The sequence below is a fragment of the Chrysemys picta genome, chromosome 15 (assembly GCF_011386835.1).
Source record: "Chrysemys picta bellii isolate R12L10 chromosome 15, ASM1138683v2, whole genome shotgun sequence".
In the NCBI taxonomy this organism is placed as follows: domain Eukaryota; kingdom Metazoa; phylum Chordata; order Testudines; family Emydidae; genus Chrysemys; species Chrysemys picta.
Window position 1 is genome coordinate 13,587,342 of NC_088805.1, and position 24,218 is coordinate 13,611,559.

Genomic DNA, 24,218 nt, shown 5'->3' on the forward strand with positions numbered 1-24,218 from the left:
CCCCCTGGAAGCTCCTGGAACACAAGGCGGGCACGAAGCACAGGCTGGCTGGGGCGGGGGGAGGGGCGCGGTGTGATTGGAGGAAAGTCCCTCGAGGACGCGGCGCGGTGGCTGGCGCGCGCTCGGCCCCGGGCTGCGAGCAGCTGGGGGGAAGGGGGGATCTCGGAGTGACTCTGGTAGCTCCGGAGGGAGAGACGTGAACTCGTCTCTTTCTGTCACTGCAGGCGCAGAGCCCGGGGGAGCCGGCCCCTCCTCGCCGCCAGGCAGACTGGGCGGCTGCTCCGCGTCAGGCACCGCATCTCCGAACCGGCTCACTCTGCCCTGATATGCCGCCAATGGGGGGAGCAGCAGGCTGCACCCTGCCCCTGGGGGCGCGAGCCCAGGCGCGGAGAGCGCCTGCGCGGGGGCGGGTTCTCGGAAGCCTCCCTCCCTCGGCCGGCCCAGGCCGCCATTTTGGCGTTGGCTCTGGGGACAGGAGCCCGTAGGATAAAGCGCGAGCCGAGCGTTTTTCGCTTCCTCACTGCGGAGCTGGCACAGCAGCCGCCCCTTGCCGGCGCCCTGGGCCTGGCTGCGTCCGCCGCCGCTCTGCGCGCCCCCGGGCCCCGCTGCCGGCCGGAGAGCGAGGCGGGAAGGATGTCCCGTACGCCCCGCCGCTGAGAGAAGCAGGGGCCCGACCGCCGCTCCCGCCCCACCCCGGCCGCTCTCTGGGCCTCCGCCTCCCCGGTCACAGGGATTCCTGCCCCGGCCGTGCCCGTAGTTCTCCCGCCCGGGCTTCCCGTCGCTTGGTTTTCCCCGACCAGGCCTTTCTCTCTCTGGCCGGGCCTTCGGGCTCCCCCGCCCGTTGCCATGTCCTCGGCCGCTCGCTTCGACTCGTCGGACCGCTCCAGCTGGTACGTGGGCCCGCTGTCGCGGGCGGAGGCGCAGACGCGGCTGCAGGGGCAGCGGCACGGCATGTTCCTGGTGCGGGACTCGTCCACCTGCCCGGGGGACTACGTGCTGTCGGTGTCCGAGAACTCGCGGGTCTCCCACTACATCATCAACTCGCTGCCCAGCCGCCGCTTCAAGATCGGCGACCAGGAGTTCGAGCACTTGTCGGCGCTGCTGGAGTTCTACAAGATCCACTACCTGGACACCACCACCCTCATCGAGCCCGCGCCCAGGTACGTGCCACCTTCGCCGAGCCCTCGCCCGGGGACTGTATCCATGTAGTGTTCATGGGCCGCCCTAATGCTCGTATGGCCGCAGCGCCTCGGGATCGCTCGTGCAAAGGCGCTGTGCCCCCTTCACCTTCGTGATTGCAATTGCCTTGAGTGAGGGAGTGGCCGTATGTTGTAACCAGCCTGTTCTCTGAGTGACTGTACTTAGGTGCCATCCCTCTGCTCGTCTGTGCAGTTGGGGACTGTGCTTCCCTGCCTCAGATCCAGCAGAGGTGGTACGCTCTGAAGTTTGTGCTTGGGGCCCTATTCCTTCTTACTCCTATGCCTCGTGCTGGTATGAATGAGAACAGACCTGTATAACTACAAGTGGGGGGAGGGATAGCTCAGTGGTTTGAGCATTGGCCTGCTAAACCCAGGGTTGTGAGTTCAGGGTTGTGAGTTCAATCCTTGAAGGGGCCACTTAAGGATCTGGGGCAAAAATTAGTACTTGGTCCTGCTAGTGAAGGCAGGGGGTTGGACTCAATGACCTTTCAAGGCCTCTTCCAGTTCTAGGAGATAGGCTATCTCCATTAATTTAAAAAAAAAAAAATAATTTAAACTACTTAGAACCCATGCACAGACTCAGTTGGACTATGGTGTACTCACTGATTTTACTCTTCATTAGTACACCTCTACCACAATATAACGCTGTCCTCAGGAGCCAAAAAATCTTACTGCGCTATAGGTGAAACCATGTTATATCGAACTTGCTTTGATCCACCAGAGTGCGCAGCCCCGCCCCCCAGAGCACTGCTTTGCTGCGTTATATCCAAATTCATGTTATATCTGGTCACGTTATGTTGTGGTAGAGATGTATCTAGGATAGCATTTCCTAAACTCTTAAAAGCTGAGACCCTCCCACTTCCCTTCAATAAAATAAAATATGCATTCTCCCATAGTTCCACTATCTGATGTTAAAGGCGTAAGTATCTTACATGCCCCATACTTTGGGAAATGCTGTTATAGAATATGAACTAAAGAAATTAATCATTCTGCAGCCAGCTCATGCTTTGTCCTGTATCCAGCACAGGACCCTACTTGCCTTTGTCACTAAACCACATTAGAAAATGATTGAACTTTATCCTTAATTTATAAAGTCTTTCTCAGCACCCTGCTTTGAGATCTTTGGAATTCTGCACAAACAGCTACTATTGAGTTGTTATATGAAATGAAAATAAAATACTAGAAAGCCAAACAAAATGGTATTTAAAATCCAGATTTAGCTCACTTGATTTATTTAGGTGGTTTAAGGTCTCCCTATTAGTGACACCAGTCTTTTAAAGAACTTTTTCAGCTAAACTGATTCTTAATTTAAATTTAGCTCCAAACTTAGTTTTGCATTCCATGACTAAGGGTCAAATAGGCTTGTCAAAAAATTCTACCGAGTAGAAAAATTTGAGCTGTCATGAAAAGCTTCCAGATAAGCAGTGGAATAGTTTTGCCTGGGACCTGGTGGAAACAGCATCACTTGGTATTTTTAAAACTAAATGCTAGAAAATGTTCAGTAGTGATGATCATGCTTTGGCAGGAAAGACAGCTGCTCAGTAATTAACAGGTGCTCTTACCCATTTGCAGGAGCAGTTGAGCAGGACTGCCTGGTATCTCAGACTGCCAATCAATGGAGGGTTGTGGCTCATTGCAGATATTCCTTCACAGTCCTTTTGCTTATCTTAATTCTTCTCCACTTGGATGCTGCATTGCTTTCCTAGAAGCCTCTATTCAGTCATGTGATATAATTTGGTTTCTTTACCCATTTGAGGCCTTGGTGCCATCTAACTTGATCCTAGGCAAACCTGCTCATTTGCCATCTTTTTATTGGCCTTGAGCATATAGGGATGATTTAGTTCAGTGAACATACCCAGTATGCAGGCAAAACTATAGAAATCAATTGGAATTCTGCCAGCATAAAGAATGCAGAATTGGGCTCTAAGTTAACGCAAACTGACATGCTTCCTAGCAGTAGCTGTAATACTACAAATGGGATTGATTAGGAGGAGGAAATACGCTATAAACAAAACTTTCTAAATTTGTTACCCTAATTAAGCCTTCATGTTAAAAATTGACAGCTGTAGAAATTCAGTGACATGATGGTAGGGTCCAAAAGTTCTCTTTAAAGAGATGATGGGGTGGGAACCAATTTTTAGTGGGCTGTAGCCCACAAAAGCTTATGCTCTAATAAATTTTAGTTTCTAAGGTGCCACAAGTACTCCTGGTCTTTTTGCGGATACAGACTAACACGGCTGCTACTCTGAAACCTGTCAATTTTTATCAACTGCAGCATTTCTCAAATTGTGTTCTTGTAATATGCTAGAATATGGGCAGGACTCAGATAGCAGTGTGACTAGCCAGTTGCATGGTCTTGGAAGTACATGATAATATTAATTTTTCCCTCCTTGTAAATTCATTGGTATAATTTTTTTCAGTGGAATATCTTATTCCGGGGTTCTCATGTTTTGAAGATACTATTCATCCTTTTTTTTAAAATGAATAATGTAAAAAACTGCTTGTTGCATACTTAGTGATCAGCTCAACCCTCATCTGAAAAATACTTAATGTGGAGGAGCATTTTTGCATTTAAGAGTAAGTTATATTCACTTAAGTGAACTGTTTATTCTGAGCTGTTTATTGGTTACTTGTGCTTTGAATCAGATGCAAGTTTTGACTGCAATTGCGAGTACCTGGGCTCTTGCTCTTGACAATATGCTTTCTGAGAGTATTGTATTTTTTCTTTTTGTCCTTTCTGACTTCAGTAGAAGTTCATTTTAAACCAGTATTGTTCCGTATATTTTTTTCCTGAATAGCTTGTTAAATTGATGGGTAGTCTTGATGCTTTTTTTTCCCCCCCGGAATGTTATGGGTTAACCATTGACAAGTTTATCAGTAAACTTGTTCTTTATTCTGTGTACGGTATTTTACAGCACTTTTCCCACTGTTGGTATAACAGCAATGCAGCTGCAATAGTGGAAGCATTAATATGGACTAGTCATAGAAGTTCTTATCATTGTGGGTTAGCCAACATGGTAAATCTATTTCTGGCCTACATTAGTGCTTCCCCTGTTACTACCACAGTTGGTGGTGCACCCGTGCTAGATCAATGATGGGCAAAATGCTAATGCAAAAGAAACACTAGCATTGGCTGCAGTGAGGTGTGATTGTGAAGTGTTCTCAAAGTGTGAAGGTATAGTAATGAAATGACCTAAATGGGGTACATTTATGTTCTCAATTTTAGTATACTTTTCAATTTTTTTTAAGAATGGGACAATTGCTGAGTACCAAAATAAAGTGTGTGTGTGTTATACAGATTATTTTTACTGTGACGAAATCACTGTTCTAGGCTACTGGGAGCTTATTTTTAAATACCGTTTTCTTGCTGTTTCTGAAGTACTAAGGCAGTGGTTCTCAAACTTTTGTACTGGTGACCCCTTTCACATAGCAAGCCTCTGTGTGTGACCCCCCTTTTTAAATTAAAAACACTTCTTTACATATTTAACACCATTATAAATGCTGGAGGCAAAGTGGCGTTTGCCTGTGTGTGACCCCCCTTTTTAAATTAAAAACACTTCTTTACATATTTAACACCATTATAAATGCTGGAGGCAAAGTGGCGTTTGGGGTGGAGGCTGACCGCTCACGACCCCCCCCCCATGTAATAACCTCATGACCCCCTGAGGGGTCCCGACCCCCAGTTTGAGAACCCCTGTACTAAGGAGTGAAGCTAGGGCAGTTGAAGTAGCAGTTATGCCTTGGGTTGTCTTCTGCTGCAAGGGCATTGGAAACACTCCACTACTTTTCTTTGTATTTTGGGTCCTCCTGAATAACTCCACTGCCTGCCTCTGCTCATCTCTTTCCCATGCAGTAACAGTACAAAACTGACATGACTCTTGACTGTTTCCGTGCTGCATACAGGGTTCTGCATAATAGCAATAATCTGAACAGGCTTTTTAATTTCATTCAGTTAAGAAAAATTCTAAAGCAGCAGTCAGAAAGGCAAGATTAGTGTCTGCAACCATATGCACTAGAAACTTTCATTTTAAAATAAGAACTTAAATTCTGTAGAAACTGACACTAGATCACCATACGTGCCCAGGGAAGCTGCCACTTTGTCATGGAGGAGTGGATTTTTCAAACCTTGCACTATAGGATTATTGTATGTGTAAAAAGAGGAATGCATGCTGAAGTCTTAAATTTGCTTTTTTGTAAGGACTGTTTATCTAGTTACCCAGCAAACTAAGACTATTTTACAGTGGGTTTTAATCCCATTTAATTCTTCACCATTTTATCTCTGGGTAATTACATCCACAAACACAAGTTCAGCTACCATCTTTATACTGATGACTGACAGATCTAACTCTCTACTCCAGACATGTCACCTTCTGTCCAAACTAAAATCTTGTCCTGTCTTTCTGACACCACCTCATGGATGTCCAGCTGCCAGTTCAAGCTAAACATAGTTAAAACAGAGCTCTTAATCTTTTCTCCCAAACTCTTCCTGTTGCCTCTTTTCTTGATCACTGTGGATAACACCATCTGCCTGTTGCTTAGGCCTGTAACCTGGGTGTCATCTTCAACTCTGACTTCTCTGGGTCCTCACATAACGACTATATCTAAATCTTGCATATTCTTTCTACATAACATCTCTAAGATACAACCTTCCTATCTATCCACACATCTAAAACTCTCTTCCAAGTTCTCATCATCTTGTATCTCGATTACTGCAATATCCTCTTCTCTGGCCCTGGTAAATGCTATCTTGCTTTGCTCGTAGACATTCAGAATGCTGCCGTAAATTAATTTTTCAAGTCTGTCTCTTTGACCACTGGCTTCCCTTTCTCTCATGACAAATGTAAACTGCTCGTATTCACTTTCAAGGCCATTCACAGTCGATCTCTACCCTACCTATCCTCTCTCATTCAATATCAAGTTGTGGATGCCTGCCTCTGTCCTGTGAGGCGAGCCTCCACTACCTGTTAAATTTTCAAACGCCTTTGTGCTTTCTCCCATGCTGCCGCTTCTGTGAAACTACCTCATTATTCAAATCTTCTTTGCTGTGATGCCTATGAAAAACTTGACAATATCCATCTGTTGTCTCTTCTCTTATACTTAGATTGTAAGCCTTTGTAGCAGGGCATGTCTTTTTGTGCTGTGTTTGTATAGTGCGTAGCACAGTGTCTAGGACTTCTAGATGCTAAGGTAATTCAAATAATAAAGAAGTACCTTGCTGTATTGAATCAGTAAGATAAAATATGTATCCGGCACCCATTTTTCTCCATCCTCCATGAACAAATTTATAACTTTTTAAAATGAGTTCTTAAGAGATTACACAGTATGGGCTTTAGCTCATTGTTTAGTTAGAGACTTCAAGTAAGCACTAGTTGTACTAAATACCAGTTTGATAGCACTTTGAAGCAATCTTGTGACAGCTGAATTTCTTAGTATCTCTTTAATGTTAATGAATATTCTACTGTAAGAAACGATAGAGTAAATTTTGTTACCCAGTATATAGAGTAAGGTAAATATCTACTATTAAAAGTGGTTTGTTTTTGTTTTTGTTTTTTTTTAAATACTCAGGTATCCAAGTCCACCAATGGGATCTGGATCAGCCCCTACAATTCCCACTGCAGAAGAAAATTTGGAATATGTTCGGACTCTCTATGACTTTCTTGGGAATGATGCTGAAGATCTGCCATTTAAAAAGGGTGAGATACTGGTAATTGTAGAGAAGCCTGAAGACCAGTGGTGGAGTGCCAGAAACAAAGATGGTCGTGTTGGGATGATCCCGGTTCCTTATGTAGAGAAGTTGGTCAGGTCGTCCCCTCATGGGAAACATGGGAACAGGAATTCCAACAGCTATGGTATTCCAGAACCTGCCCATGCTTATGCTCAACCTCAGACCACAAGTCCCCTTCCCTCTGTATCTAGTACACCTGGAGCAGTGATCAACCCTCTGCCATCAACACAGAATGGACCGGTCTATGCCAAAGCTATTCAAAAAAGAGTACCATGTGCTTATGACAAGACTGCCTTGGCATTAGAGGTAAGATTTTTCTCAAGTTCTATGTCTCTAACATTTTCAGTAGTTAATTTAATAAAATAAGAGCACAACTTAGTTGAAATGGTGGCAACCTGATTATGTAATTCATTTGAGTCATTCATTTGTGTGGCTGTCTTGAGTAGATTGGGCTTTGCCTGACTCTCTAACTCAAGTAACTGAGAGAACAAGGTCTTTCTTCATACCATAACAGCTCTACAAAAATAATTGCTTCACCCATACCACTTCCCTTTAGAAAGGGACTAGAGCACATATAAAAGATGTATCAAATTCAGACTATTACTTGCTTTTCTTTTTCCATAATATGAATTGTTTACTAGGTTGTGTTTGTAAGAATAATGGGATGGACACACCCTGCCCCAGAAACATGTGGGTCCATCACCTCTGTCAGTGGCAAAGGAAATGATAATCTGGCTGGCTTGGCTATTCTCCTGCACTTGAACTATGGATGTTGTTCATTTGAGCTTTGTTTTGCAGGGGGAATCCTGGAGGACCACACTAATGGTCCTGGTTAGGAGAACTAGTTATAGCATCCTCCAGAGATAATTAATAATGTTGTCAGCTATATGTGGGTGGTGGACAGTATGCCTCATATGCTTTTCTCCTGCTCATATCTTTATATGACATCTGTTCATTGCTACTGTACTAGCCCAGCTATATAATTCGTGTTTTATGCTTGAATTTCCATTGGCCTGTATGGTGATCCTATAATATTTGGTGTGGCCTTTGGTCGTATTCTAACTGAATCTTGACTTTTTGGATGAATTAGTTTGGTTCTGGGACATGTGAACTTTAGGCCTTGTCTGCATTGGGGATTTGCCCTGATTACAGCCACTGGTGTAGCTGCATCAATGCAGACTCCTAGTATAGATAGCAGTTTTGCCTATTTGCACTCATGAAAAATAATAGTGCTTGAAACTGATGTAAGTTGCACCAGTTAAAATCATGGCTTATAATAGCTTACCCTGTCTCTACTACAAGTTTGCATCTGAACAGCTACGTTAGTAACTGGGCACTGAGGGCTATCAGGGTAGACAAGGAGTAAAATTCTCAAAAACATCTTAATTCCCATCAACTTTCAGCGATACTTAACTTCCTAAGTGCCTGAATCACTTTTTAAAATGGAATATAAGCACCTACGTCACTTGAGCATTTTTGAAAATTTTACTTGTGCATCTTAAAATTTTAATTTAGAACAAGGCAGTAGTGTAGCCCCTTTAAGTTTCTTGTGTTGGAACCCTAATGTGTTCCTGTATCTTAACAAAAACTTCTAGTTGCAACATCTATTGCTGCTTTTCCAGAGCTCAACACTAGAACTAATATTTTGGGGATGGTGTGTTGAACAAATGACTTATGGCTATGCTTTGTAGCCCCTAAATAGAGTTTGGGGAGCCATGTTTAAGCATGGTTATAGCTAAACTAGTTTAAAAAACTGAAAAGGGACAAACCGTGTTAGACATGGTTCTAACACAATTTGGTATCAATGCTGGCTGGCCACACCACATTGTCTGAAGTTAAACATAGTTCCCATTTTTGAGTGACATCCCATGTGAATGAAGCTAAAAAACATATCCACTAAATGTTGCTGGCAGCAGTGGATTGTGACAGAATGCAGTGCTGAATGAAGTGCTGTTTAGCTATGGCTCACTTGCTGTCAGCAGGGAGTGGGGAGATAAGGGAGAAAATGCAAGAAAGAGAGCAAGCAAAGATACTGTATGTATGGCTTCTTAGGTAAGTAAACTTTTTATTAAGTATTGCTCTCCATAAGGAGACTCTTCTGAACCTTCATTAGTGTTCTGCTTCAAAAACCTCTCCGTAGCTAAGGCTGTTAAAGCAGATGCCTCATGTCTACAGACCCAGCAATTGTATATACCTTTTTAAAATAATGCTAACAATTTTCCTAGCTTTTCTTCATTTAAATGTCCCTCCTGCATAAAGTGACACTGTCAGGGTCAAAAATTGGACCTTAACTGGGGGGGGGGGGGGAATTCTTGGTGTCTCCTTGTGGGGGACTAAAGATTAAAATGCACCAAAAGATTTTACTCTAGGAGTGGGGGAAGCCATTGGCCCACTATTTGCAAGAAGCCAACATTAACATATTTGTGCAAATAATATAGGCAACAATTTTTGAATGCCATGTTCAATATACAGTTGCATCATGCTGAGCTATTCATGCTTCTGAAACCAAGGCAAGAGGCTTAGTTTGGGGTGGGAAGAGCATGCCATGGAAGCGCCAAAAGGAGGGGTTGGGAGAACCTGCTTATGGGCAAAACTGTTTGGAGCAATAACTTGCCCAAATATTCTTTAAATTTTCTATTCCATAATTCTAGTTATGTGGTCACTTCAGACTCTCACCACTGCTCCTATGGAATTGCCTCCAACCAATATATGGGGTTGGATTGTTAACCTCCAAATATCTGGAGTCTGATCAAGAAGATCAGATTTCTTCCTTTGCATGCTTTCATTGCTTCTGCCTTGTCAATTCTTTGGGAAGGGAGATGTCTTTCTGCCCAATCATCAGTTTTAGCTAAGAATTGATATTGTGGGTCACGTGGTGTCTTCTTGGGGACCTCTGAAGTAAAGTTAGGAAGGGCTGCTCACTTCTGTTCATAGTCACAGTGGCTGCAGCTCTTCCATACATCTACATACAGAATTTCAGCAGCTCCTATACTATCTTTTCCAGTGTTTCCTGATATACTTACCAAGGAATTATTTTGTGGTCTTCATTCTACTTCCCTAGGACCTAGGTGGACCTCTGAATCACTGACCAAACATGTAGGGCCTTGAAGAGGCAGAGGTTTAATATCAATAAACTAAATAATAGTCCCTGTAAGGTCATAGCTTAATGCAATAGTAGTCAATAGGCAGCCTGCAGGCCAGGTCCTGACTGCCAGATGCTTTTAAACAGACCCATGGATATATAGGAATTCGGTGGGAGAACTATGCATAGAGCCCAAACTTTATTATCCTCAGTCTTATGTTTTAGCCAAAAGAATCTCTCCCTCCCCCCCCCCCCCCCCCCCAAAAAAAAATCCACACATACTTTCAAAAGCTCTGGTGGATGGAATTTGGGGGTAGGGGACATCCTGCACTTGGCAGGACTAAAGTGCTGCACCTAGATTTTAGGGATATTTTCTCCTTCCACCTTTTCTTTTGGGGGAAATTAGAAAGGAATACCGCAAACTTCAAAAACTCCACAGGAGTCCTGACAATTGAATGGAGTTTATTAGTTCCACAAGAGCAGAGATTGCTGCTATCATTTTCACTACAATATTGAGTGGAGTCTACCTTAGGTTTCCCAATATTGTGGATTTCATGGCTTTCTAATGGTTGTTTTAAATTTACATGATCTTATAATCAGTACTTGAAAAACTTACTTGACACCTGCTAGTCTGAGGTCTAAGCCCTCCGACTGTGCCAAAATACACCAGTACCCAAAGCTGGTGCTCCCTCCTGCCCAGTCTCCTGTTGGTTGGGTGTCTCCATTGCTTGGTCTTCCCTGACTGAATTCTCTACCATCAAGCTAATGGTACCAAATACCCTTGTTGGATCAGTTAGTGCTGGGTAGCCCCTTAAATAAAATGTATGCTATCAACCACACTCAGAGCTGATGTTTCCATGTCCTGAACTGGACTGACCTCAGCCCACCACAGAAATGGAACTGCTGCCTAAGGAATAAGGAGGCCCTTACCTACCATGTCAGAAGAGGGCTCTTGAGTTTGTGCTGGTCCTCCTGCAACCCAAGCAGAAAGCTCTTTTTGTGCATTAGAGTGAGGACCTGCTAACGTGGCAGAGTCCCGTGGTGGTGGTGGGGGTAGCCTAATACCGTGCCCTCTGTGAGTGGCATCCACCCTTGGGGTACTAACAAAAGCCTCCCACCCAACAGGGTCCTCCAAAGCAGTAGCAGCCCCAGTGTAGCAGTAGCATCATCCAGAACTCTTTGAGTGGTAATGTCATCTTAATTCTGAAGAGAGACATCACTGGATTGGTTAACACTGTTTACATTAGGAAGATTCTTTGCAATCACAAGAGTTAGTTCCCTATATAGGGGTGGGTTTTTTTTTGTTTTTTTAAACGAAAGCTTAAATTTTGCAGAACTTGATGGCATTTGCCTAGGAAAGATTCCTGTTCACTGCAGAGGGCAGCTTTTCAAGTCCTACTTTATAACCAGCTTAAAAGTGGCTTACTTCATTTTTCAGCTGGCATTTGATTCCAAATGTATAGCTGTGGAAAAGTTTTGAGTATGTCACTGAAGTATTTATTTCACCAAAATAGATATCTGTTGACCTTAATTATATAACTGACTTCTAGACTCTCTCTTGGGCGTGTTACAATTAGGTTACAAAGAAAACAATTAATAGTTAAGGAAAATTGAGGCACAAGTAGGACAAAATGTGCCAGTAGTTAGATTCCCCTGATGATGATGTACAAAACTGTGAGTGGCAAAAATTAGGCTACTTTTCTCATTAATGTTTCAACATTCATACAGCAGTGATAAATTTCCTTTGTGCAAGAAAATAGTGCAAGTAAAGATATTTAAAATGCTTAATATTTTAAACATCACATCTACATCATCTGTTTACCTAATATTGAAGCTACACACGTGTACACACAAGTTCCAAGTGTTTATTTTGAGAGTTTACCACCAGGACAAGTCCAACAGCCATCATATATTACTCATAGGAATCCTGGCACCAATTTTTTTGATCCAGTCTCCATATTAGATGAGGTGTATGAAGTCCTCACTTCAGTACCTTTGTCAAAGCTGTTGGCTTATTGCTAGAGCTTTTTCTGGATGAGATTTTTAATCTAGCTCTATTGGGAGTCTCTTCATTTTCCCCTCCCTTCTTGATGTAGGTGTGCTGGAGACGCTGGTTGAAATTCTATGCTGTGCCTCAGAAGAGATGGGGAATCTAAGGGGTCTCTAAGCCACCTTTGCACCTATCACTCCAGGGCAGCCTGTCCCCAGCTGTCTGTACACCACAGCAATTCTGCAATCCCTATACTGGGATTGCAAAGAGTTCCTTGGAAAATAGCCGTATGGTGTCTTCCTCAGTCCCTGCACTGGGGGAATCCTGTTCCTGCAGGATGTAGTTTTTAGGCCTCTGTATGACAATTGGGTCGTCTTACTTGGTGTAAAGAGACTTCAATGGATGACCGTCTTGCCCCCTGGTCTGAGTGGCTAGATTCTTTGGCCTGGGTATCTCATTTCTCTGCCATCCTCTGCTATCCCTTAGCTTTGGCACCCAATGTAACCTGAAAATATCTGCATAATTTCCCTACTGTTGACTCCTTTAATCTCCCAATGACACCCTTCCCTTCCTCCCTTCTGCTGCCCCTAGTGACCTAGCATGACTGCCACCGCTACATAGTACCAGCTTCTTCCTTCCACGTAGCTGGACTTTGCTGCTGATTGTACCTCTTTTCACTGCAGCGGTCTAGCCCCAGCCACTATTTTCCTGGTTCAGTTGGACCTCGGAACTCTTCTCAACCCTACATTGTGCCTCAGCCTGGTTTTGAATGGGTAGCCAAATCTTCATGGTCCATTCAGTATTGTACATCACCAGTGATTCTGCCAGCAAAAATACCAGTTGTGAGGCAGACACCTGTCTGTTAGCAATTGGAATGAGATTACCAACTCCAGATCAATTCCAAACAGCCATTTGATTATTTCTGACCGCTATTCACTAGTCAGCTACCAGTGAAGCACTGATTTACAGTTATGATTTGCATCTCTTGTGTTCCATGGTCAATCCTGTCACCAAACATCCATCACTTGTGTCTTCATGAAATTGTTAATGAGTAGCTGTAAAATTCACTTGGATGCAATCTTATATTTTTCTATAACTAAAATGACATGCACCAAACTTCTTCTTCTTCTGATACATGAATCAGTTCCAAATGGAAGACACAGGTATAGAAGAGTCTAGGGTACATGAGTAACACTTTGACTAGCATACTTCAAAAGCTATATTTCCTGGGGCTTTGAATTCATGCTGTAACTGGAACGTAATTTAAAATACATTCCAATTTTATCATTGGGTGGGGACTAAATGGCTGCACCTCTAAAGAATTACTCATTTCAAGAGTCTAATATTTTACTCCTCCCTCCAAAGGTATTAACATGCTTTGCAGATGAAGTTATCGCCGAGATGTTTTGAGGCTAACTAAGCATTGCCCTTTTTCATGAATTGGGATAATGAGGTCTTGAAGTTGACTTGTCCAGGTCATAAAAGAAGTTTGTGGCAGAGCTGGGAAAAGTACCCCCCAGGGTTTCTGACTATCCTGTGGTTAAGCTGTATTCTGAACCTTGCTCATTCTCCTGACTGCCTCCACTCCCCCTCTCTCCCAGGCTTTAATTATGACAGTCCTTAGTGGTGGCTTAAAATACTTTCTGATCAAATATTCTGTTCTCTAGTGTGTTTCTATTCAGAAGAGCATGGGAACTTCTTAACACCTCTATAATTTGCCATTGTTGACTTTATTTTTCCACAAATATTTGGTCTTAAATCAATTTCAGTATGCTGACTAATCAGATATAGGAAGTAGTTGATTCATAAATTCTCAAACAAAATATAAAACTCCTCAACCTAAAATACAACCCACACTGTCTTGACATTGACAGTATTAACATGTCTGCTCAGAATCTTGTTTCAGCATCCTTTTTCATAAAATCTTCTCAAGGAAACTGCTTTACTTTTGTAGATATAGTATGAGAGGTTGTTCAGAAGCTTCCAATTAAAGAAGACTCTGCTGACTAATTATAACTGTTAAACACCTTTAGAAATATGTGGTGAGTTCTGGTGCATCGTTTCTACATCCACTCTTCTAAAGCCTTTTCTCTCTGTGCTGCTCAGCAGAAATGTATTCAAGAGCAGGAAACGTTCATGTTTTGGTAGAAAACTTGTGGCTACTAGAACTTTTCCTTGGAGTAAATCCATGTTAAATTAACTTTGCTGTAAAGCATGTGTTTGGAAAACTTAAGGTGAACTAGCAGTATCATATTTTACACACTAAATACTCCTCTACTAAGCAGCCCTTTATTGCAAGATAGCAGAAATAACATTCTGAATCTGATTTAATATAAGATTTTTTTTTTAAGTCAGACAAAGCAATAAAGGTGATTGGTGGTGTGGCGTTCTTCTGTATTGTATATGGATAAATATTCTGGGAGATTGGTAAAATGGATTCACCTTGCTGTCAGCGCTCAAATTTGGTTGACTATTTTCTTGTTGAGGAGTTTTACTACTTCATGGATAAGATTCACCTGATTCAAATTGAATTGGTTGGTTTTAGGGCATGGGGGCAAATGCAACATCTCACATGATTTTAACCACTGAAGCTTTGGTAATCTATGATGCAATTTGGGTCCAGAATCTGCATTTTAGAACTATGCTCTGATAGGTTATTTAAATCTAGCACCATGCCATTAGGTCCTTTTATTTATGTAGATTGTCAGCTTCTAAACATACATTTTAGGCCAGTACTTAAGTAGTAGTCTCCTGGTGCTGAGTGTGACAATTTTGTCTCTAATCTTCCTTTCTGGAAAAAGTCACGGGGGGAGGGGAGGGAATAGTTTGTTGTTTAGAGTGTTGTCACTGTTCAGTGAGTAATAGGTATTTGTCATATCCAAAATTCGATTATGGTGGGGCTAAAAACCAGCCAAACTCCAGCTAATGCAGATGCATATGCTTCTGCTACGGATGTAAAAGGTTCAACTGTTACGGTAAGCATTAGGCTTACCAGTTGACCAATGTTAACTGTTAACCCTGGTGTCCCTGTCTTGGGAGGGAGTGGGGGCGCCTGCAGCTACCTTGGTTAACTGGTTAAACTATATAATTTTAATCATTTAACCGATTAACTTTTTAAACTGATATTTACATCCCTAGCTTCTGCTGCATATACCTTTTGCTCCATAATGTGTACTGGTTTCCAGCTCAATTCTAGGAGCAATTAAAATGGGGCTGATGATGGTTGGTAAAGCCATATATGGTTTAAATCTTAGCGTGTTCCACTAGTTGATCAGCCAAAGTGCTGTCAAACTATTAGTCCTAAATTAAAACATCCTGGAGGTGGAGACAGGAATTTTTTAGTAAAAATCTGGAATTCTTCAATTTTCTTCCTAGCTGGTGGGGATTTGACCTTCAGGGCCCGCAGTAAGGCATCTCTATCTGAGAAAGCTTATGTAAGGGTGAGGTAGGTCTCTCTTCTGTGGAGAGTAGGAGAACCTTGAGTCCCTAAATTGTTAGTCTAGTCTGATATGGTTTTGTTGTCTAATGTTCTAAATGCTGTACACATACTTGGAGTACAATAAATTCAGTCTGTTAAATCAGAGAAACACACAAGGTGGAAATGAAGTACTACAACAGCAAGTTGCTTTCAACTGACTTGCAGAAAATTTGAACAGAGCAGAAATAGGAAATGCTTCACCAGTCCCCAACCACCGTACTCTTGAGTCCTAATGATAGTTGCTGAATGTTTCCAGCAAACTACTGTTACCTGAAACTCTGTTTAAACAGAGACACTATTGAATGTACAATTGCATTTCTCCCAATAATAGTTGTTTTAAACGGGGAGAAAGAAATGGATTTAAGTGAGAACATTTTGAAGAACAACAATAAAGAGTCTTGTGGAACCTTAAAGACTAACAAATTTATTAGAGCATAAACCTTTGTGGGCTGTGACTCACTTCTTCAGATGTATGGAGTGAAAATTACAGTAGGCAAGCATAAATATACAGCACAAGAAAAGATGAGTTGCCTTACCAAGTTGGGGGGGGGTGTCAATGATTTGATCAGGGGAATGGGACACATCCACCTACAGTTGACAAGAAGGTGTGAATGTCAACAGAGCAAAAATTACTTGTTGTAGTGCTAAGGATGCCAATTCCATCAGGGTGGATGGCCCATACTCAACAGTTGATGGGAGATTTTGATTTCTTTTGAAAGATTGGCTAGTTTAAACTTATTTTAAACTGTGTTCTTGCGTCTCTTACGATATATTATGGTATTTCCCCTTAAAAGCAGCAGGGAGGGGTTGAAAAACTTGTCGTTTTTATGTACAGCATAAAGCTTACTTAAATATCTATGTAAAGAGCAGTTTACTAGATTTTTTTTTTTTAAGAAGTTGCTTCTGAAGAACATTCAGCATTTACTTGTCCCTCTTTGTGGCTTCTGTTGCAGTCTGAAAATCAAACTGTGTACCATGTTCATAATAGCTGCATGGAGATAGCTGCTGTAGGTAGCTTAAATTATACTTTAAACTTTTATTAAAGGAGCCTTGTTTAAAGGGAGAGTGTCAGCCACATATAGCCTTTCAAGTCATTTATACAAATATGCCTAGTAGTCTTATTCAAATGGTCCATTTAAATAACTGGCTTGAGAGCATCTGGCACTAATTCAACTTTGTGAAAAAATACTTACGAATTTTCTTTATATGCGACACTTTCAGTGAAAAGATATAAAAATCTTATTTGACTAGAGAGCTGCAACAGCAATGTGTACTGGCATAAACATGCAGTGTTATACAAACCTGTAAAAACAATGTCCTTGCTGCAATTTAAAGATCCTGGCACAGATCCTTTTTAAATTAGATGAACCAGTTTTAAACATTAAAACCATTTTAGGTAACTTGGTCTAAATTGTCTAATACCACAGTTTGGCCCCAGTCATAGAACAGACTATGCTAGAAATGGATTTTTTACAAACTGAGGGCCAAATACAATTTACTTAGTGATTTTGCTGATACACTGGAATGCATAGTTTAAAGTATTACAAATGCCACATTTACTAAGTACTTGTTAAAAAAAATACTAAATACCAAGGGAAAGCTGTGTACCTGGTGACCACCCTTTGTAACATCTAGCTGCGGTTTCTTCATTGGATGGGCAGGTGACACTTAACATCTGGAAACCTTTCTCCCCATAGCATGGTAGAGGGTGGTGTTCTCTGCCATTCCACACTAAACTAGTCTATCGTCTACATTTTGATTTACATTTTGTTTAAAAAAAAAAAAAGTTTTCAACCAGCTATATAGAGCTGGTCAGGTTTGGATGTTTTTTTTAAACTATTAAAAACTTAAACCCTGTAAGTTAGAACATTTGAAATGTTTCACTGTTCTTTCAAGCAGCTCAACTTTGCACCTTGCTCATTCTGCTGATGGCCTCTACTCCCTGCAAAATTCTTTTTGGTTTCCAATCCCTAATTAATATCCACCCCTGTGTTTGCCTCTGCTGCTTGTTGCTTTCCCATGTAGCAGCAGAGTTAAATTAACTGGATTCTTGTCCATTTCATGGCTGCTAATGTGTTGAAAAGCAAAATGGAAAACTGACAAAACTGTTTTTTGTTGTTTGGGAGAGCTATAAACATCAGCAGAAGCAAACACTGAAGGTGTCTGCAGAATTAGGAAGACAGCACCAGTTAAAATTTTGAAAAAATGTTCTTCAATCATAACAGAAGCTTTTCTTTAAAATGAAAGCTTTGATTCTGACAAATAATTGTATTGGCCCCCATGTTCACTCAGGAAGGTGGTGAATTCTTCATAGGTGAGCAGATACATTTGTCCAAGCCCTGATTCAGGAAAACTTGAGACTGGATTCAGTATAGCAACATAAGGAAAAGCAGCATGTGTCACTACTGAACTGTATAAGCTGCTGCTAAAATGTTACATTCAGAGAAATGTTAAAGTAAGCATCTGCTGCAGTTCCCATATTGATGCAATGTAATTATGAACTGAACAGGAAGGCAGGGGGTAAAGTTTGAGAACTACTGGAATGGGAGACTGTTCTGAAGTATTTAAAACATTAGGAATATTTCAAAGAATATTAGCTAGTTGATAGTAGAGATGCTGGGTATTCTGCTTCATGCACTGCTCTTTCTAAGCTATAGGTACTATACATTTTTGAAAAATAAGGGATATCTTGCCATCAGTGGGGCTGTACTAACTAGCTTATTTAGCATTAAGTTCCTTAGTTCTTATTAATTTTCATTATGGAAGGGAAGGAATTGTCTTGACATTGCTCCTGCTCTTTAACAAATAGTAGTGATGAAAACAGTGAAAAAAGCTAGAATCTTTATTCTAGCTCTTAATAAAAGAATGAGTTTCAAATGTATTTTTTTTCTCTTGAACAGGAAATGTAGCATTGATTTAGAAAACTAGAGCTTTCTATAGGGCTACTGCATCCCCTCAAGCAATTAAAATAATTTGACCATACAATGAATTAAGATTTTTCCTGTAACTCTGAAATTCACCCTTGTTTAACAGCACTGACCTAGTTAAAGTTAGAACCTTTAATAGTGTGAATAGTACATTCCTTTGAAATACAGACATCACATTTCATTAATACTATTATTGTTAAAGAGGTATAATTGTACGTGTAAGCTAAATATACTGTTGCACAACTAAAGTAAAGAATAAACTGCACATTCTCCCAGAGGAAAGACTGACAGGAACACGTTGTTCTTGTATAATTCAGTTAATTTGCCCCATGAGTAAATTATCAAAAATGAAATGTTTTTTAGTTAACTACAAAAGTGCAGGGGTGGGGGAAATGTGTACATAAATGTCCAACCTTAGAAAAACTTGTGGTTATGAGAGAATTTACTTTGAAATTAATATCTCCATAAGCTATTTTTCTATGATCTTTAAATGCAATATTCTCTCTCCCCGGTTTGATTTTATATCTTTATGCTAGCAGCTGTAATGTGGTAACTTTTTTTTATTATGCAGGTTGGAGACATTGTGAAGGTTACAAGGATGAATATAAATGGTCAGTGGGAAGGTGAAGTCAATGGCAGAAAAGGGCTCTTCCCTTTCACGCACGTCAAAATAATTGACCCTCAAAACCCAGATGAAAATGAGTGATTCCTGTTGCCCAGCTTACACTGCTGCTTCATTGTTCTGGCTACGAGAAGCATCATTTGAGGTGGGGATGACGACTGTTAACGGCACATTGCTAGCACTGTCCATTTGTCTAGCTTGCTGCAGTTTGATGGTTCTTTTTATACACATTTGGAATGCACACAATTGAAGTCATGTGCTGACCATACCATAGTTGCATCATCCAAACTGTAGTATCACTTCTAGAACTATTTTGGCCCTTAAGCTGGAGAAGACGGAAATCATACAGGCAGATAGTAAATAGGATCAAGAAAATAATCTTTCCTGTTTGAGGCTTTCAGGAACAGCATGTTCTGGCTTATTCATTAGGAGGAGAGTTCTAATCCTCAGATCAAATATGAAAATTTTGCATCACTGTCCCAACAGAGAAACAACAAAACTGCAGTTTTGTGGCTGAGGAAGGGAAGAGCTGAATTTGAGAGAAAATCTGCCCTAAGATAATATAGTCAAAACAAGTCTCTTTATAGACAATAATTGGATCTCTTGTGCATTTTGAGCAGCTATTTTAACAAGGCTGTTTTTGTGATACAACTCTAAGCTTGCTGTTGATTTAGAAATAAAGTTTGTGTGATGAAAGTAAATACCCATTGAAGTGAAGACCTTTATAAGAAAACTTTAGTTGACATTGTAAATGGTAGCCCATTTTGTTATATACATAAAACCAATTCTGCAGATTATTGAATGCAAATATAAAAGTTGCTGGATGATTTGTAAGCACTAGAACTGTAGAAACAACCTTTAAAAGGGAAACACTTAAGCCTGGTCTACACACAGACTTTTGTACTGGTATAGCTCTTACGGAGGAGTATAGGGTTTTTTAAACAGTTTTTACTAGTACAACCTGGTTTCAGGGATGGGATAATGAGATAAAGGTGCCTTATACTGACATAACTTATCAGTATAATTGCATCCACATCAGGGGGTTGTACCACTTTAAACTTTTATAGGTAAACAGAGCAACTTGTGTAGATTAGCCCAACTCCATGACCTCTTCTGCCTGCCTCTTTTTAAATGAATTTAAAAGATTAATTGAAACATTTTAATAAATAAAATACATATGAAAATTATGCTTTTTTTAATCCCAGGGGGGCTCTGTTTATATCTTCCCTACAGAAGCTGACAACTCTAAATAGCAGGAGGAAGTACTTTTATCCACTTTAGGTATTAAAGATGCCTTCAAGCTTAGCAAAAGATGCAGAAATCCAAACTTTGCTTTCAGCATTTAGAGGAACTTCCGTGAAACATTAACACTTAAAAGTATTTTTTTTTCCATCTTATGTCTGAACTGTATTCTTTTAAAGATGTTGGGCAGTTGAGCCCTAAGCACATGTTGCTCTGAACTCTGTATTGAAGTGCCTTGAAATTCTTGGAGAGAAGGCACTGAAACATGCAAAAAAAAAAAAAATTTTTGCAACCACTGTTCATTTTTAGAAAAGCATCTCAGCTTACCTATTAATATTCTGTAGCGCTCATCAAATGGCTGACAGTCTGGAGAAATTCTTCTTAAAGCATTTCACTGCCAACCAAACTTACTGTGAAATAGAATAGCATTGACTAAAAGTGTGTGGTGCTGTGGGCAATAACTGTCCTTTGCAATGGAAACAGTTGTGCAGCTCTAGAAACTAGAAAGTGAGTGTCCCTGTTAATCTGTTTGTGTCTGGACCCTACTGTAAGTTATTATGAAGCTCAAACTACTGAAAGTTACTTTTGTACTTAAACTGCACTAAACTCAGTCTGCCATAAGGATATCTTATTTTGACCCTGGCCTAGCTGTTGACAGTTGTCATCAGTGTAGGGTTTTTCATTTTAAAATCCATAAACATATGATTAATTCGGAAAATTGTTTATTTTTTATCAAAAATAAGCATTTCCTTACACTCTCCCTCATTGGATATACGGTGTTCCTGGAACATTGTAAGCATGTCCTGGGTTAAACTAATCTGGTGATTCCCACACAGAAGCAAACCATCTGTCTGCAAAAATCTCAGCCAGTGTCAATACAAGAAAGCACAGCATTACATGGTGGTTTCTAAAGCAGAGAAGAATACCTAAAAAGTGTGAACCTAGTTTTGGACCACTTAAATGCCTCCCTGTGTCTAATACTAAACAACACCTCTTTTAGTAAAATGTATCACATTGAACAGTCTAAGTTGATTGTAAACTTGCATCAAAATGTCTTCACTATTTTATATAGACTGCATTTGATCAGTTTGTGTTTCTCCTTCAAAGATTGGTTTCTTGAGATTACTTGTTTCTTGCAGTGCTGTCTGTTGCTTTAGAGTACCTCTTCAAAAATTCCTTGATAGATAATGGTCAGTATAGCTGTTCTTTGGGAGTATAAAATATACTTAATTTTATCAAGTGATGGCTTCAATCTATGCAGCATTAGGTGGATCATGTTCCACATTTAATTTTTATGTAGGTGTCTGGGTTTCAAACTAGCAAGTTTGTCAGTTGTCAACTATTAATCATGGAAGGTTTACTATTTGTCATTTCCTCTGGTGTACATGTGTATATACATTGAAGCCTCTATTAGAACAGTTTTCATTTTAACTGGTCAGTGTCCACATCACTGGATAAGCACTAACTCAATTCATAATTGTTTACAAATCAGGCAGGAATAAATAAAGGGAATATATCCTGTTTGGGTTGGGGCTCTGAACATTATTTTTGTAAAGGGAAAAAAATGCATTCTTTGTGCCATTTCATGTGCCTGTAATCCTAACTTTTTATATTGTATTAACATCCTGGGAATGAGTGGGCTTTTTGTTTATAGTAAAGTTTTCAAGCATCTCCCACTATCTGCAATTGAAAAAGTAAGACCTGCCTAAGACAGCCTTTTGGGACCAGTAGAAGTGTTCCTGTATAGTTGTCATTTTCTGTTTACTTGTATTTTAAATGAAAATGTGTTCTGGGAAAAGGAAATTTTTGCAGTGGGAAAGGTGGCCTTCTATTTGAGACAGTCTTCACTGTGTAAACATTACAACCAGTATGTAATTTAAAGACCATGAACTTCAGGCAATAATAAGCAAGCTTTTAAAGTTTATTTTGGGGATCATAGCTTGTTTTATTTTTTGTGCTGTAAAATTAACAGTATTAAATGAATTATATTCTTAGAATACATGGAGTGTCTCTTTTTAAGACTAGTGCCTTTTTATTTTCTTACTCCACTTATTTCATAGTACTGGGCCCATATCAAGCCAGTGTTATTAGTGCCCTGTTTGTACAGTCTAAATAAAAACAAACTTGTAACATTCTCTGTGGTCTGTACAGCTTTCTCTAATATTAGTAGAGGCTTTATTCTGCCATAACTTATGGCATGCAAGTTAAACCAGTGATCTTGGAAAACTTCAGCAAGGGAGGGGCCAAGTATATATTTTAAACTATTGCCCCTGCCAGATGTGAGAAACAACTGTTCATTTGCCTTTTTCCCCATCCTTATGCTCCCACCCTCCCAACAATGAAGAAGGCTGATCTGAGAATTGACATGATAGGCTAATTTTATACTGCATCTAATCTTTAGTGTTGCTGCAGTATAATTCCTGTCCAATGCTTTTTTTTTTTTAACCAACTACTGTTATTCTCTTCAATAACATTTAAGTGTTCAGTTTACTATGCATGGACTAAGGTAGGGTAAGCCCCCTGGCTGGCTGGGCCAGTGTGTTTACCTGCTGTGTCCGCAGGTTCACTGCTCCAGGCCAATGGGAGCTGCAGGATGTGCTGGCTGCCGCTTCCCATCGGCCTGGAGGGGCGAACGGCGGCCAGTGGGAACCATGATTGGCCAAACCGGCCCTGCCCACCAGGGTGCTTACCCTGGCGAGCCGTGTGCCAAAGTTTGCTGATCCCTGGTCTACACCCACATTTGCATGCATCTAAAATAGTATTTCCTGTGTAGATTAGGTTTAAATTGCACATGAGCCTTGAGAGGGAAGTAGTTGGCTTATGGGCATTAATAGTAAAAAGCACATCTACTTCAAGGTGAGTATGTATAACAAACATGCATGCTTCTGCAGCCACTTTTAAAACCGAGCCCAAAGGATCAGATCGTTGCTTTTTCTTTTTTACTGCAGGGGTTTCAGTAATTGAATTCCTGTTCTCATTCAGAACCAAGTATTAAATCTAATATGAAAAAACACAAATGAGTTTTCATACCAAAACTTTGAGTAGGAAATCCTAAGGCACATGAATTTTTTTCTCCATGGGGGGAGAATAACTGAGACAGACAGTATTCACTGTTTTATAATCTATTCCTTAACTTTCTCCCTTACAACAGCCTACTGGGGGGTAACTATTCTGGCCACATGAAGTTAGAGATAGTTCTACCTCAATAGAGAGCATAAAGGAAAATAAGCACATTTAACATCACTAACCATAATCTTCATTGGCTCTCTACTTTTAAGTATCAAGATGTCAGTTGTCACATAAAGGCCAGTCCAAATTTTTTGTCCATCAGTGAGTGTTCCTAGTATAAGCAGCCTTCCTTAAACCTAGTAGATGATGTGCTGAATTATACTGTGTACATTGATTGGGAGATAGTTGTAAATAATGAGGAGAATGAGTCACTAATACCAAGTGATCCAGATCATGCCCTAAACTAGGTACAAGCAAATATAAATGTAGAGATGTAAGAAAATTCAGTCATTTACAAGATGGGGGACTCTACCCAGGGAAGCAGTGACTGAAAAAGAACATGGGCGCCCAGTGCAATGTTATGGTTTTTAAAGGGCGAATACAATCATTGAATGCATAAATGTCTATCTCAGGTAGATGCATTACCTCTGTATTTGGCACTAATGCCACCGTTACTGGAATCTGTCCAGTTTTGGTGTCCACAACTCAAAGAGGATATTGAAAAACTGGAGGGGATTATAGTGATACTCCAGTAGCTTCACAAAGAAGTTTAAAGGTTGACTTACAGTCTAGAAGTTCCTACATGGGGAACAGATCGTTGATAATGGGTTCTTCAAACTAGCAGACAAAGGCATAAGATCCAAAAGCTGCAGGTTGAAGCTAGACAAATTCAGATGGGAAATAAAATGTAAATATGTAACAATGAGGGTAATTAAATATTGAAG

At 40.6% G+C, this 24,218-nt stretch overlaps 1 protein-coding gene across 3 annotated transcripts; it reads left to right on the forward strand.

The window, feature by feature from the left end:
* Positions 1 to 604: 604 nt before the first annotated feature.
* Positions 605 to 22,262, forward strand: CRKL (CRK like proto-oncogene, adaptor protein). Of its 3 annotated transcripts, none has more exons than XR_255385.5 (4): positions 605 to 1,160; positions 6,765 to 7,230; positions 18,973 to 19,168; positions 20,257 to 22,262. XR_255385.5 is itself a non-coding variant. In XM_005288572.5 (3 exons), the coding sequence occupies exons 1-3, from the start codon at positions 847 to 849 to the stop codon at positions 19,105 to 19,107; spliced, it is 915 nt and encodes a 304-aa protein (XP_005288629.1). In that variant the 5' UTR covers positions 605 to 846; the 3' UTR covers positions 19,108 to 22,262. The 3 variants fall into 3 exon arrangements, 1 of the variants encoding a protein (XP_005288629.1); XR_006172487.2 differs by having other exon boundaries at positions 20,260 to 22,262; XM_005288572.5 differs by having other exon boundaries at positions 18,973 to 22,262.
* The last annotated feature ends 1,956 nt before the right edge of the window (positions 22,263 to 24,218 follow it).